This window comes from Dipodomys merriami, unplaced genomic scaffold (assembly GCF_024711535.1).
Source record: "Dipodomys merriami isolate MVZ:Mamm:240054 unplaced genomic scaffold, mDipMer1.0.p SCAF_319, whole genome shotgun sequence".
Taxonomy (NCBI): Eukaryota; Metazoa; Chordata; class Mammalia; order Rodentia; family Heteromyidae; genus Dipodomys; species Dipodomys merriami.
Window position 1 is genome coordinate 324,050 of NW_027204704.1, and position 13,657 is coordinate 337,706.

A 13,657-nucleotide genomic window follows, 5' to 3' on the forward strand; every position below is an offset into this window, starting at 1 on the left:
GAGGGGAGGTATTAAACAATGTAAAGCAAAACAGAGATATAATTTACACTCAGCAGAACACAGGCATAGAACAAAAAGAAAGGTATGAGACACAGTCTCATAACCTCAATTTCATTATTAGAACTAAGTACCAAAAAGTCAATGCATCTAATTCTCCCCATGTATATCCATTTTCTGGTTGGTCTTACAATATTTCACGAAGGAAACAGTGGTTTTGAAGAAGAAACTCACCTTAGCTCCCACAGCAGGGAGAGAAAAGTCCCAATGCATTCAAGCACTCTTCTGAGCAGAGGTGAAGCAAGGTGGCGCCGAGCATTATGGGAATTGTAGTCTCGCTGGAAGGCTTTTGGTTTGAAAGTCCTGAGTTGTTTTTGTTTTTGGAGGGCGGAAGTGGCGCAGAGATCCTTTTGCGCATGCGTCTCCCCGCCAACCTTGGGCGTTTTAAGTCTGCCCCTTCTGGGTTCTTTTCCTTTGCCTTGCTGCTGGAAGTGCCCCGAAGTAAAGTTTGGCCTTCCATAGGTGGGAGCCAGGAGGCAGTCACCCAGCTCTGTGCAGTGGAGCTTGGGAGCTGTAACTTGAAGGAATCTCAGGCTTTGGAACTGATGTCAGGTAGGAACTGTGGGATTGCTGCTGGAGTCTGTCCTCCATGGGTTTCTTTTTCTGGTTCTGTTTTTTTTGGTCGTTGGTGGGCCTTGAACTCTGGGCCTTCAAGCAATGTTCGTGAGCTCGTCAGCTCGATAGGAGAGCTTTACACTTGAGCCAAAGCACCCGCTTTCCCCTGCACGCTTTTCTCCAGTCTGGGATTGATAATTTGCTTGAGGTTCAGGAGTTTGTGCTGCCATTAGCTTCTGGGCTCTGAGCTGCAAGAACCTGGTTCCCAAATGTCTGAGAGCAAGCTTGGTGATTCTGCAGACAAGGAGAGCCCAAGAGCTGTGCATTTGTACTCCAAGACCAAGGGATTCTTCTATTAATGCATGTGACTTTATTTGCTTTGCCCAGGTGGAAGAGGAGTACAGGAAGAATTCTAGTGAAATTGTGAGGTGTGTGCCTGCCTTGAGTCCTCTTACATGGAAGTCGTATTTAGGGCTTCTGTGTTGTTTCTCCTAGAGATATTTTAATCTTTGTGGCTTGAGGTTTTAATCTCCTGGCTTAACTTCACAGATGTTTGTTCACCATCCTGTTTCGAGAGACAGTTGTACATGGGATATTGGAGTAGTGAGTGCTGGTCCTGTATTTTTAGGAATGAAGCCTAGCAATGTTTGAAGCAGAGCACCCTATGAATTAGAATCTCCATCCTAAATGGACAGACCTTTTCAATTCTGAGAAGCCCAAAAGGGAAGAAGCAGAAAAGCACAGGAAGGGGAAGATGTTGCTAGCTTCCCTTGCCTTATGCAAAAATTTTTGCTACTTCCCTAAGCACCAGATTCACGTGGTACTCTTTCCTACATCACTCTCAATCACTTTGTGTTGTTGCAAGATTTAAGCTGATTTCTAGGAGTCGTGATGAGCTGGCTTGAGGAATAACCCAGAGGCTAGTTATCAGAAGGTACCTGAGACTGTGGTTTGGGGAGGTGGGGTAATTGTTATGACTGAAAATATCTATTCATATAGTAATCCCTAATCCTCTTCTTGCTAATTTATTCAGCCTGTGTTACCACTATAATTTTTAGTATGTATTCATTGAAACTTATCTTAAATGTCCCATCTATGGATTTGTAAATGCTAGCTCTAATGTGTTGGCTGTGCCTCCTAGTTCAGAAAGTGTTGGTCGGGGACATTTGGCCTTAAATGAAAAATCACAGAACAAAACTTGAGGTAATATGTCTTACTCAAGGTTGTATGCTTTGTAGGTGTTGCTTATCTTCAGGTGTGTCACTCCTATATGGAGTATTTTATGTTGTATCTTTAGGATAGTCAAGGTTCTTTCCAAGACTGTTTAGGGAAATGAACATTAGGGACTTCTCAAACCTGGGTTTACCTCATCCTTACTCATGTTCCTTTGGCCAAAGCATGTTACATGGCAAATTGCAAATCATTGCATATGTTTGCAATGATACAGTGAAATGTGCCATTTGACAACCTTTATTGAAATAGTATAGCACAAGAAATATATTCTGTACATAGTTTCCTCTGTAACTTTGGGTGAAAACTACTGAGTTACATCATACATGCTTTCCATGATGTTTATATATGTAAATGAATGAGGTAGAAAACAAATTCCATTGGATTCCTAGGATACCTTTGCATTAAAAAAGCAGTTCATACATCCTGAAGTATATTCAGTAATAATTACTTTTCGTGGCAATGTGATATGTTTTTGCTTTCAGTTAGTCAATATTTTTTGTAGGAACATTCAGTTTTATATGTAGTATGTACATAAACATAGAAATTAGTTGGTTTAATAATATCTATCTACCAGGAAATGGACTGGATTTGTATTTATTGGAGACTTTAATGCTCTGCCCGAGACAGTAAAGATTCTTCACTTATAAGAAGTCTTTGCCGTTTTTCAGCCCATTATGTTGCAAGGGGAAATTCTGGGCTGAAAGTCTCACAGATTCATTTCTGAATACATCATTTGTCTTGTATCCCAGCCGTGCTTCCAGAATCTTCTGCTCATTGTCAGCAGCAAGACAGAATGAATGGATCTCTGGTGAGTTGTTTTTTTTATTTCTCATTTGGTTTTATTCCATTATATGAACCTAAAGATGTTCAAGAATTTAAAACAAGTCCAAACACACAGATTCAGCCCCAGGAACATATTCATATGGCTTATAGATTATCAGATTAAGATTGTTTGTAGGTTTAGCAGATTAAATGGTTGTATTCTTTCTAAGTTGAATGCAGATTGGCTTCAGAATGTCTAGGTTTCATGTTGTCATAAAATGTAATCAAATCTGTTATGTGATGTAATGACACCCAGCAGGTTACTTCTTATGGAAGGTGAAGGATAGCTTGTAAACAGATCACATCCTCATGAGCAACATTAAACTATTTCAATGAAATTTTCCTGGAATTGCTGAAATAGTGTGGTCATACATACCTTCATGTGTTCTTAAGGAATGATTAACCTATATGTACTGAAATTACTCTCCATATATAGTACTTGGACGACTTCATGGTCTTGGTCTTACTTGAAACTTAGGCTATATTTGTTGCTAAACTTTATGGTCTTTCTACAAATTCCTGTTTGTTTTCTAAAGTATCCTCACAAAATTTCTTTCCTCTATTTTATCTATTTTTGATTTTCTACTCACTAGTGTTGGTTATTTTTCTCTTTCTCTCTCTTTGTATCTATCTTTCTATCATTTTTTCTTACTTTTCTCATTTTCTCTTTCCTCCATATGTCTCTCAGTTTTTTCTTTTCTTCAAATGATCTATCTGGGAGCTAGTTTTTCTTAGTGATCAGTTTTACTTTGCTGACATGGCTCTTAGGTTTGACATTTTTCTTACCCATTATATAGGAAAATTGTTGCCTAGAGAGTTCTACAGGATTCCAGAAACAAACTTAGAATATCACAAAAACATAAACAGATAGACTTAGGGAAAACCAGGGTTCAGAAGGCTCTCTGGCACTTGGTCCCTTGCTGCCAGCAATCAAGCATAGTTCCTTGAGTGCACACAGGGAAGATTACCATTGATAACCTGCAAAAATGAAGTATCTATATTAATAGTACAATCAGAGCCACAACAGGTTGTGAGGAAAACATGTTTCCTTATTCTCCTGAGACAAAAGAGTGGTGCCCAGAGAAAATGCAGACATGAAGTTCACCTTAGCTAGCCTTGAAGGTGAACAGCAGCTCAGTTTCAGATGCTATCTTTCCAACAGTAAGGAAAAGGCCTGCCCTCCAGTCTCTTAACCATCTCCAGAATTCTCTTTTAAGCCTTCTGTGGCCAGCTCTCAGTGTTCTCATTGCGGTCAGGCTCGAATTCCAACCTCTCAAACCTTTTCCCCCTTGGCTCAACCTCAGAGTTCCCCACAGAAAAGTATTTCCTTCGCCCAGCTTATAAACTACAAGAAAATCAGTTTTCTCCTGATTCTGTTATCTTTGGACTAACTTCATTTGATGTGGTATTCTGTTTTGTCTTTCCTTCCCACTACTTTTGAATATTTTAATTCACTGCCGTATAGGATAGGAACTGGTTTTGATTTAAAAAAATACAGTGACAAGGTGTTCTTTATTAGAAATATCACTTGTTGCAAAATCTCACGGATGATTTCTCAGGAATTGATTTGGATCTCTGAGGAATTTTGCTATTAACTAACACAAGTAGAAATATATCCTTAGGGATCTACTGGAGAAATGACTCAGAAATATGTGACACATTGGAGCATTTGTGCATATTCATCATTTTTGTCATATTGAGTATTCCTTGAGCTTCTATACATTTTCCCCCACCTTCCATGAAGCCTATTAATATGAAAATATTGTAAAGAATATTTTATTCCCCTCCTACATATATTTTGTATTGTAGAATGTAGGCAAAGTTTACAAAACCTCATGGTAGCAGTTCTTTTTTACATAGGATGTAATTATCAGGGTATCTGTGACCACTTTTCAATATTTAGTATTTAAACCAAACATGGTTAACCTAGGATATTTTTATGTGTGAACTCAATTAAATCTTATATGGGAATAATAAATCATTAGCTACTTTCTGGAGTATTGTTAGTATTTTTTAATATTTATGTGGACACTGCTTCTCATAGGTCTAGTAATGTTCTATGTTCTGTATTCCATGTCATATCCTGAATGTGTTCTGGTTGCTGATGAGAGTACCTGTTAATAGAAAGTCTAAATAGGATTTATGGTGAAGCAGTATATGTAAATGCAGAAAAAAATATTTGTTTAATTCATTGTTACCCTTATATGTACTAAAATTTTATCAAAAAATGATAATATAATTTTTCAGACACCTCCTTAGACTTATTGTTGTCATACCAGATTATTGTCTCCTTAGAGTTTTTACCTTGTCTCTATTGCTAGCAGCAGAAATGTGTTTGCATGCATTACGGAAACTGTAATTTTTTATTGGTCTTGGGGCTTGAATTCTGGGCCTGGTTGTTATCCCTCAGCTCTTCAGGGCAAAGTGAGTGCTCTACCACTTGAGTCACAGTGCTACTTTCAGTTTTCTGGTGGTTTATTGGAGATAAGTGTCTCATGGACTTTCCTGCCTGGGCTGGCCTTGAACCTTGATCCTCAGACCTCAGCCTCCTGAATAACTAGGAGGATAAGCCACCAGTGCCCTGCAAATCTGTGTGTTTTAATGACCAGGTTTATATATTGTCCAATATTTCTAATTTGCTATTTAATTCTCCCAGTGAATAGATAACACAGCAAGGTGCAAACATTTTATGTAAGACAAAAGCATACCTGCAGCATAATGAAATTCCAGTTTGGAATTCTCATGACCCAGGCCTAATTTCTTGATGGAAATGTGCCATTACAGAAGCTGATCTCATTTGAGGATGTGGCTGTGTACTTCACCTGGAGGGAGTGGCAGGATCTGGATCCTGGTCAGCGAACCCTTCACAGAGATGTGATGCTGGAGACCTATAGCAACCTCATGTCCTTGGGTGAGCAAAGGTCACTTTTATTTGGAAGATCAAGTGCTTTTATTTTAGTAGACATTTGACTGTTTATGTTATCTATGTATAAGATTCCAGTCCATTCCCAGGTAAAAAACTGCTAGTATAAAAGCCAGTGAAATTCAGGTCGAGGTGCTTGGTGTTGTTTGCCTTTCGCACTACTGCATGAACCACAACTCCATTTTGGCTTTTTTTGGGGAGTATATTCTGGGTTTCCATGCTCAGGTTGGTTTCAAGCCTGCCACTTCTGATCTCACCTTGTCAATGAAGGATTAAAGTTATAAGCCTTTGAACCATATCATTTTCTAAAACAAACAAACAAACAAACAAACAAAAAAACTAAAAAAGATTCCAGTCCATATGAAGTGTCATTTCTTTGTAAGGGAAACTTCAACTTCATTATATGTAACTCAAGAGCTAATTTTATTCTCAATCTTTAACATTTCTAATCAATAGTTGTATAAAAGTTCTAAAGTATGATCCAATAATAGGAAACTGACTTCCCAGACTTGGGGTAAGTATCATAGGTGGATCTACAGTCTAGATAGAATATACATTACTAGTGACAGTATGATCTGGAAATCAGTAGGTGAATGTGTGTATTTGTAAGCCAAACTTGACACAGAGTTTAGTGCATCAAGATTGGAATTCTAGATACTCTGGAGGCTGAAATCTGAAGATTTTGGTTTGAAGCCAGCAACTGTGGAAAAGTGACCATGAAACTCTTATCTCCAATTAACCATTCAAAAACTAGAATCGTAGGCAAGACTCAAACTAGTAGAATGCTAGCTTTGAGCAAAAGAGCTGAGTTCAAGCCACACAATGGACACAATAAACTCAAAGCTGGGGGAAACTCCACCATGGAGTTATTAAGAATAAAGAAACCATGGGCTGGGAAGATGGCTCAGGGGTAGAGTGATTGCCTTGCATGCTTGAGGCTCTGTGTTCGATATCTCAGCACCACATAAGCAGGGAAATAAAGCTAGAATTGGTGTTGTGGCTCAAGTGATAGAGTGCTAGCCTTGTGCTTAAGAGCTGAGAGACAGCTCCCAGGCCCAGAGTTCAGGCCCCACAACTCGACGGACCCCACAAAAACAATTGAGAAACCAGATTTAGGAGCAACCTTGTGAACAGGATGTCTGTGACCTTACATTAATGATGACCCAGCAAGAGCAATTGTTCTCCACTATTTCTTATTCACAGGGCACTGTGTTCCTAAACCTGCGTTGATTGTGAAGCTGGAGCAAGGTGCAGAACCATGGATAAGAGAAGGCTCAGACAAGAATTTTACAGGTGAGTTAAAGCATCTTGAATGGTGATGATGGATCCAGAGCCCAGTGGGTCTGTTTATATTCAGCGGTACAGAGCAGTAGTATTCCTAATGCCCCTGAGTCATGTGTGGCAGAGAACTAGGTGATCCTTTGTCTCAAGGAATTGTCAATCCAGAATTCATGTGGAGACACACTGAATTTGGTGTGCCAGTGTAGGTAGTGTTAGCAATTCCCTTTTTCTGTAGAGAAGTCATTCATAAAGAGAAAAAGAGAATAAGAAATGTAGAAAGGAGACCTCATTTTCTTTTAAACTAGTATTATGCAGGTAGGAGGAAAATAGGAGTATGCTAGGGCTGCTATCCTCTGATGGGGACAATTTCTTATCAGTGGTGCTGGGCATAGAGGGCAATTCAGAATGGAAGCATTAAGAGTATGGAGATGAATAATTTCAGGAAATATTTCCTGGGACATCATATAATAATCTGAAATACAGAAAAACATTATTTTGCATTGTAAAATGTCAGTACTACTTTCTTAATTACTACATTGCAGAGAAAAGTATATATTCTGCATAAAGCAATGCTTTGATATTTGAAAATATAGTAACAGAATGTGAGGAAATATCGTTATCGTAAGGAATTTGTGGGTCTCATTTATGTTTTTGTCTATTTTTCTATTATGCATTTTAGATGTCCCAGTAATGGAGGATGTGATTAGCACCTGTCAGGAAAGTCACAATAAATATCGCTCTGAAGTGGCAGTCATGAATAGTAACCCAGGGGAGGAAAAAGTGAGACTTATAAAAAGTTTTCATTTGAGCTCAAAACAGAAGTCAGAACTGATTAAGAATAATGGGAACTCCTTAGGGATGAGGATAGAAAAGGTCACTGGATGTCAGAACATGGGTGTTTTCAGTGAACCTGGTAAGATGTGTGCTGCCTATAGTCCTCATGTGTCTTCTGTAGTTGAAGAATATAAACAATGTGAAAAGTCTTTCACTGAGAAGACACACCCTGTTGTCCCTCAGAGAACACACACAAGAGAGAAACCTTATGAATGTAACGTGTGTCGAAAGTCTTTTACCAAGAAATCAAATCTTACTGTCCACCAGAGAACACACACAAAAGAGAAACCTTTTCAATGCAACATTTGTGGAAAATCTTTCATCTGCAAGGCATATCTTACTAGACATCAGAGAACACACACTGGAAAGAAAATTTATGAATGTAACTTATGTGGAAAGTCCTTCTCCTGGAAGTCAACTCTCACTGTCCATCAGATAACACACACAGGAAAGAAACCTTATGAATGTAATGTGTGTGGAAATTCTTTCGCCAGGATGGCATATCTTACTGTCCACCAGAGAACACATACTAGAGAGAAACCTTATGAATGTAACATGTGTGGAAAGTCTTTCACCAAGAAATCAAAGCTTACTGTCCACCACAGAACACACACAGGAGAGAGACCTTATGAATGTAACCTGTGTGGAAAGTGTTTCACCCAGAAATCAAAGGTTACTGTCCACCAGAGAACACACACAAAAGAGAAACCTTTTGAATGTAAGATTTGCGGAAAGTTTTTCACCAACAAGGGATATCTTACTAGACACCAGAGAACACACACAGGAGAGAAAATTTATGAATGTAACTTGTGTGGAAAGTCCTTTACCTGGAGGTCAACCCTCACTGTCCATCAGATAACACACACAGGAAAGAAACCTTTTGAATGTAACGTGTGTGGAAAGTCTTTCACCTGCAAGGCATATCTTACTAGACACCAGAGAACACACACTGGAAAGAAAATTCATGAATGTAACTTATGTGGAAAGTCCTTCTCCTGGAAGTCAAAACTCACTGTCCATCAGATAACACACACAGGAAAGAAACCTTTTGAATGTAACGTGTGTGGAAAGTATTTCAACCAGAAATCAAAGCTTATTGTTCACCTGAGTACACACACAAAAGAGAAACCTTTTGAATGTAACATTTGTGGAATGTCTTTCTCCTGCAAGGGATATCTTACTAGCCACCAGAGAACACACAAAGGAGAGAAACCTTATGAATGTAACATTTGTGGAAAGTCTTTCGCCAGGATGGCATACCTTACTGTCCACCAGAGAACACACAGAAAAGAGAAACCTTTTGAATGTAACATTTGTGGAAAGTCTTTCACCTGCAAGGTATATCTTACTAGCCACCAGAGAACACACACAGGAGAGAGACCTTATGAATGTAACCTGTGTGGAAAGTGTTTCATCCAGAAATCAAATCTTACTCGCCACCAGAGAACACACACACAGGAGAGAAACCTTATGTATGTAACACGTATGGAAAGTCTTTCACCAAGAAGTCATACCTTACTTGCCACCAGACAACACACACAAGAGAGAAACCTTATTAATGTAACATGTGTGGAAAGGCTTTCACCTGGAAGTAAAACTTCACTGTCCATCAGAAAACACACATGAAAGAAACCTTATGAATGTCATATGTGTGGAAAGATTTTCAGCTAGAAGCTACACCTTACTGTCCACCAGAGAGCACACACAGGAGAGAAATTTTATGAATGTAACCTATGTGGAAATTCTTTCACCCAGAACATACACCTTTCTGTCCATCAGAAAAAAACCCACCAGAGAGAAATGTTATGTATGTAGTAGGCATGGAAATTCTTTCATCTGGAAGGCAAACCATAACGTCCATCACAGAACACAAGGAGAGAAACCTTATGAATGCAACCAGTGTGGAAAGACCTGGAGTTCACAGTTTAACACACAGAAGTTGATTCACACAAATGAAATAACTTAGGATTGTTCCAAATGGGGAAAGTCTTTGATCTGTAAGAAAATTGAAATTGCAATACAGAACCAATACAGGATAGAGACCTTATGATATAGCAGATGTGGAGTCCTCCAACTACAAGACACAGCTCAGAGTGCATCACAGAACACCCAAAACACACAGAAACACAGACACATACTCTCACACACAAAGAGAAGAGAAAAAATATGTAGGAAAAAATGGAAAGGTTTTCAAGAAAATTTCCTAACTCAGTTTGCATCAGAGGACAGACACAGATGAGAAAATACAAATATATCAAATGTGGAAAGTCCTATACTAAGTATTCATAGATCCAAGTTCATATCACACACAGCAGAGAAATCTTAAAAATATTACAAATGTGGAAGGTCTTTGACCTGAAAGGAATATCTCAGTTTTCATGAGAGAAATGACTCACATAGGAGAAAAGGAAATAGTGCATAGAACATATGTGAAATGACTTTCAATCAGAACTGAGTCCTCAGCATATGTGAGATCATACACAGGAGAGAAATTATGAGTATAGAAAACATTTTGCCAGAAGTCTAATCTGTACCGGTATCAGAGACCTGGACACATGACAGAATTTCTGTAAATATAAACATGAGAGGAAGTCTTTCAACCAGAAGCCAACCTTCAGCAATTATTCAAATATTCACCCAGGAAAGAAACCCAATGTAGGAAAATCTTTGTCAGAAAACCTCTGTAAATTATACAGAGAAATTCTTCATGGCAGAGGTAAGTTATGGGTGATGGGAAACCATTCTTCATTCTTCAGCTCTCTTTGAACCAACATTTGTCATTATGTTGAGTGTGGATGGTGTCCTTCAATATTATCCAAAGCATGTAGAAACAACCTGTCTCGACAAGGAATTAAGAAATTGAAATAATTCACTTGTGTCTTTTATACTAAGGAATGGCGTGTCAAGGTTATTTGATAAACTCTTCTTAGAAATATGAGCTCTAGCCCTTTGGGACTGGATTCAGATCATCTCCAACATGCTTATGGGAACAATAGATAAGTAAATACTGTTATGATTGGAGGCAAGAACATGAGAACAACCATATTTCTACTGCTCCCTTAAGTCTTCCTCTGTATGTGTGATCCATGCGTTATAGTACAAATGACTTACTTATTCCAGTTCAGTTTTTGAATGAAAGATCTAAAGGAAGACATTAGTCCTTGTTGCAGTACATACATAGTAGTAAAGTCTTACTCAGAGATGTAACAATGCTCAAAAGGAAATGTATTCATGACCTAACTCATAATGGTATAACCAATCTGTACAGTATGTTTAAAATAAAATATATATTTAAAAATATGATAGATTAATAAAGACTAGAATCTGCATTGTGCCTTGCGGGAGAACCCCAAAGTGTCTTCAGTGCTTGCTCTTTTCTTTAGTTAATCATTGGTGATGAGCAACTTGTGATTGATTCACTCTTAGACTATTTAGTTGTTCTGCTGAGCAAGCTATTACAAAACACCAGTGTGGATGATGTGTCGCACCTGTGTTATCTCATAGAGGGCCAAAGTGGATAGGATATTAGGGGAAATAATTGAGCACACAAAGATATTGATCAACTTCTCACAAAAATTGAAGTTAACAAAAAAATAAAACCATCTGCCACTTGAGTTACAGCATCACTTCTAGGCCCTGAGAGGAAGGAAGGAAAGAAGGAAAGATAGAAAGAAGGAAAGAAAGAAGGAAGGAAGGAAGGCAGGAAGGAGTGATGTGAGAGAGGGAAAGAGGAAGGGAAGGAATGAGGAAGAAGGAAGAAATAAACTATTCAAAAGAAGAATGTTTAATTTTTGGTGAATGTGAGAATTATTGTTTCAGAGATGGGGCTCAAGAAAAATGGCTTTTACAAAAGGTAATTCTTGAACTGTTTACAAAATTATAAGGAAGCTGTAACATTTTATAAATTGACTTAATATTTCAATCATATTAAGTAAGGAGGTCAGGTTTGGCTGGTGCCCTATTGGACACATGGTGGATGGTGGGGTCTGGCATCTTGTCTTCATGCAGGGGCAAGGAATACCTCCTTCATCACTTGCCACCCAACTGATAGGTGTGGCTGGTTCCCTGGAAGCAGGGGTGAGAATTTGGTTGATATGTTACTCAATCTCTTAGTCCAGTGACTGGGAATTTCCTGTAGACCTCCCTCCTGCTTAGGCCCTATTTAGGCTGGACCAGCAGTGGCACTAGCTGCTATGGTACATGTCTCTGTGATCATGTCCTGTGTCCTGTCTCCTGGCTTGTCTCTGGTCATCATAGTGTGCCAATTCAGCACTCTTTTTGTGCTGATTGGTTTCTTGGTGTTGTTTTACTTCTTTTTTTTTTTTTTCCTTTCTGTCCTGTTTCCAAGCTGTCTATTTGTGGACTACAAGTCATTTTTACAACAGGCTGCATGCAGACTGCTAGCTGTGCAATAAACACTGCAGTATTCCATCTTCCATAATGTGGCTTCCAACAAGTGTACTGTCTTCTTTTACAGAAACACAAAGGTTGACCTAAATTTAGAATTTCTAGAGCCAAGATAGATGCCACTGTTTTTCCTCCCATAATTAGCATAGTATTAGGTGTACATTTTTCTTGCTCCTTTGAGAAACATGTTACCCTAACCTCTCTTTTCTGTTTCCTCAATGAATTGTGAAGATCTTTTAAATATTTTTTTGTTCAGGTTTCTTGATCAGAAACATCCTTGTATGAAGTCCCTGTTATAGAGTTGTCAGTACTTTGAGAAGATCACTACCTGGGGCATCCACAGCTAACCATCTTTTCTTCACTTGTCCATGGGGTCTGAGCAAACCCAAGCCAAATCTTTATATGTGCATTCTAACTTAAATGTTTGTTACCAAAAGTTTGATGTGGAGACTTCATCAGGTGTGTTGGAAGTTGGCTGGGCTCATAGTGTAAGCCAGAACTCAAAATGGAAGGTACAGGAAAGAAAAGATTGGTGAGGAGCCAGCCGAGGAGAGGAGCACAGTGCCAAAGTCTTCATGCAATATGCAAGCCCCTTGGGACAGGAGTGAGGAGCCAGAACAGGGCCTGTGCTACCCATCAGTACACCACCAGTACCACATGGCAAATCTAGCATGGGACATGGTGTGCCCAGGTTTCAGGAGGGCTGACTGTTGACACAGGGACCTGTTAGTCAAGTTAAGCCAGTGGCCGATTGTAATTGTCTTGTCTTATGTAGATGATACAATTGCTGTGGACAAGAAGAATTGGTAATAAAACTATTGTCTGATGAACTAGTTAAAATTCTTCAGGATATTTGTGTGTGTGTGTGTGTGTGTGTGTGTGTGTGTGTGTGTGTGTGTGTGTGTGTGTGTGTGTGTGTGTGTGTGTGTGTGTGTGTGTGTGTGTGTGTGTGTGTGTGTGTGTGTGTGTGTCCTAAGAAGAAAACAAATTGAAAAGTAGTTCAGAGAGAACTCAAATGACAGGAGTGTGAGATTTAAGTCCTCAGCAAGATAGATCCATTACAATCACAACCAATAAATGAAAAGGAAAGGTTTCCTTCACTTATTTTTACCTACCTTGACAAAGCCCATGGAGTTCAAAATAACACGAACAGAAATGTATGTGTTGCTGCTTACTGTTGTACAACAGTAGTTTACAAGTGACAGCAGAGGTAGAGAGTCTCTTCTGTATGCGGCCCCTGCACTCACTGGAAAGGAGGACAGTAGTATTGAAAGTGAACTAAAGTCACTTGTAAGTTTGTCTTTTAAATTGCAGGGGAAGCATTGACTAAATGAGCAGACTTTTTGTTTTGCTGGTCCTTAGGCTTGACCTCAGAGGCCAGGTGCTGTCCCTGAGCTGCTTTTGCTAAAGTGTACCATTCTACCACTTGAGCCAGAGCACCACTGCCAGGTTTTTCTGTGCATGTGGAACTGAGGAATAGAACCCAGCTCCTCATTCATGCAATGCAAGCCCTGTACCATTTTGCTACCTTGCCTGTCCTATAAG

General features: G+C 39.0%; 1 protein-coding gene across 1 annotated transcript; it reads left to right on the plus strand.

Annotated features, from left to right (window-relative positions):
- The first annotated feature begins 413 nt into the window (after positions 1-413).
- Positions 414-10,643, plus strand: LOC138841385 (zinc finger protein ZFP2-like). The gene is made up of 6 exons (XM_070042053.1): positions 414-609; positions 2,595-2,653; positions 5,452-5,578; positions 7,551-7,651; positions 7,889-9,111; positions 10,598-10,643. Exons 1-6 carry the CDS (start codon positions 414-416, stop codon positions 10,641-10,643), a joined length of 1,752 nt encoding a protein of 583 aa, XP_069898154.1.
- Positions 10,644-13,657: the final 3,014 nt, after the last annotated feature.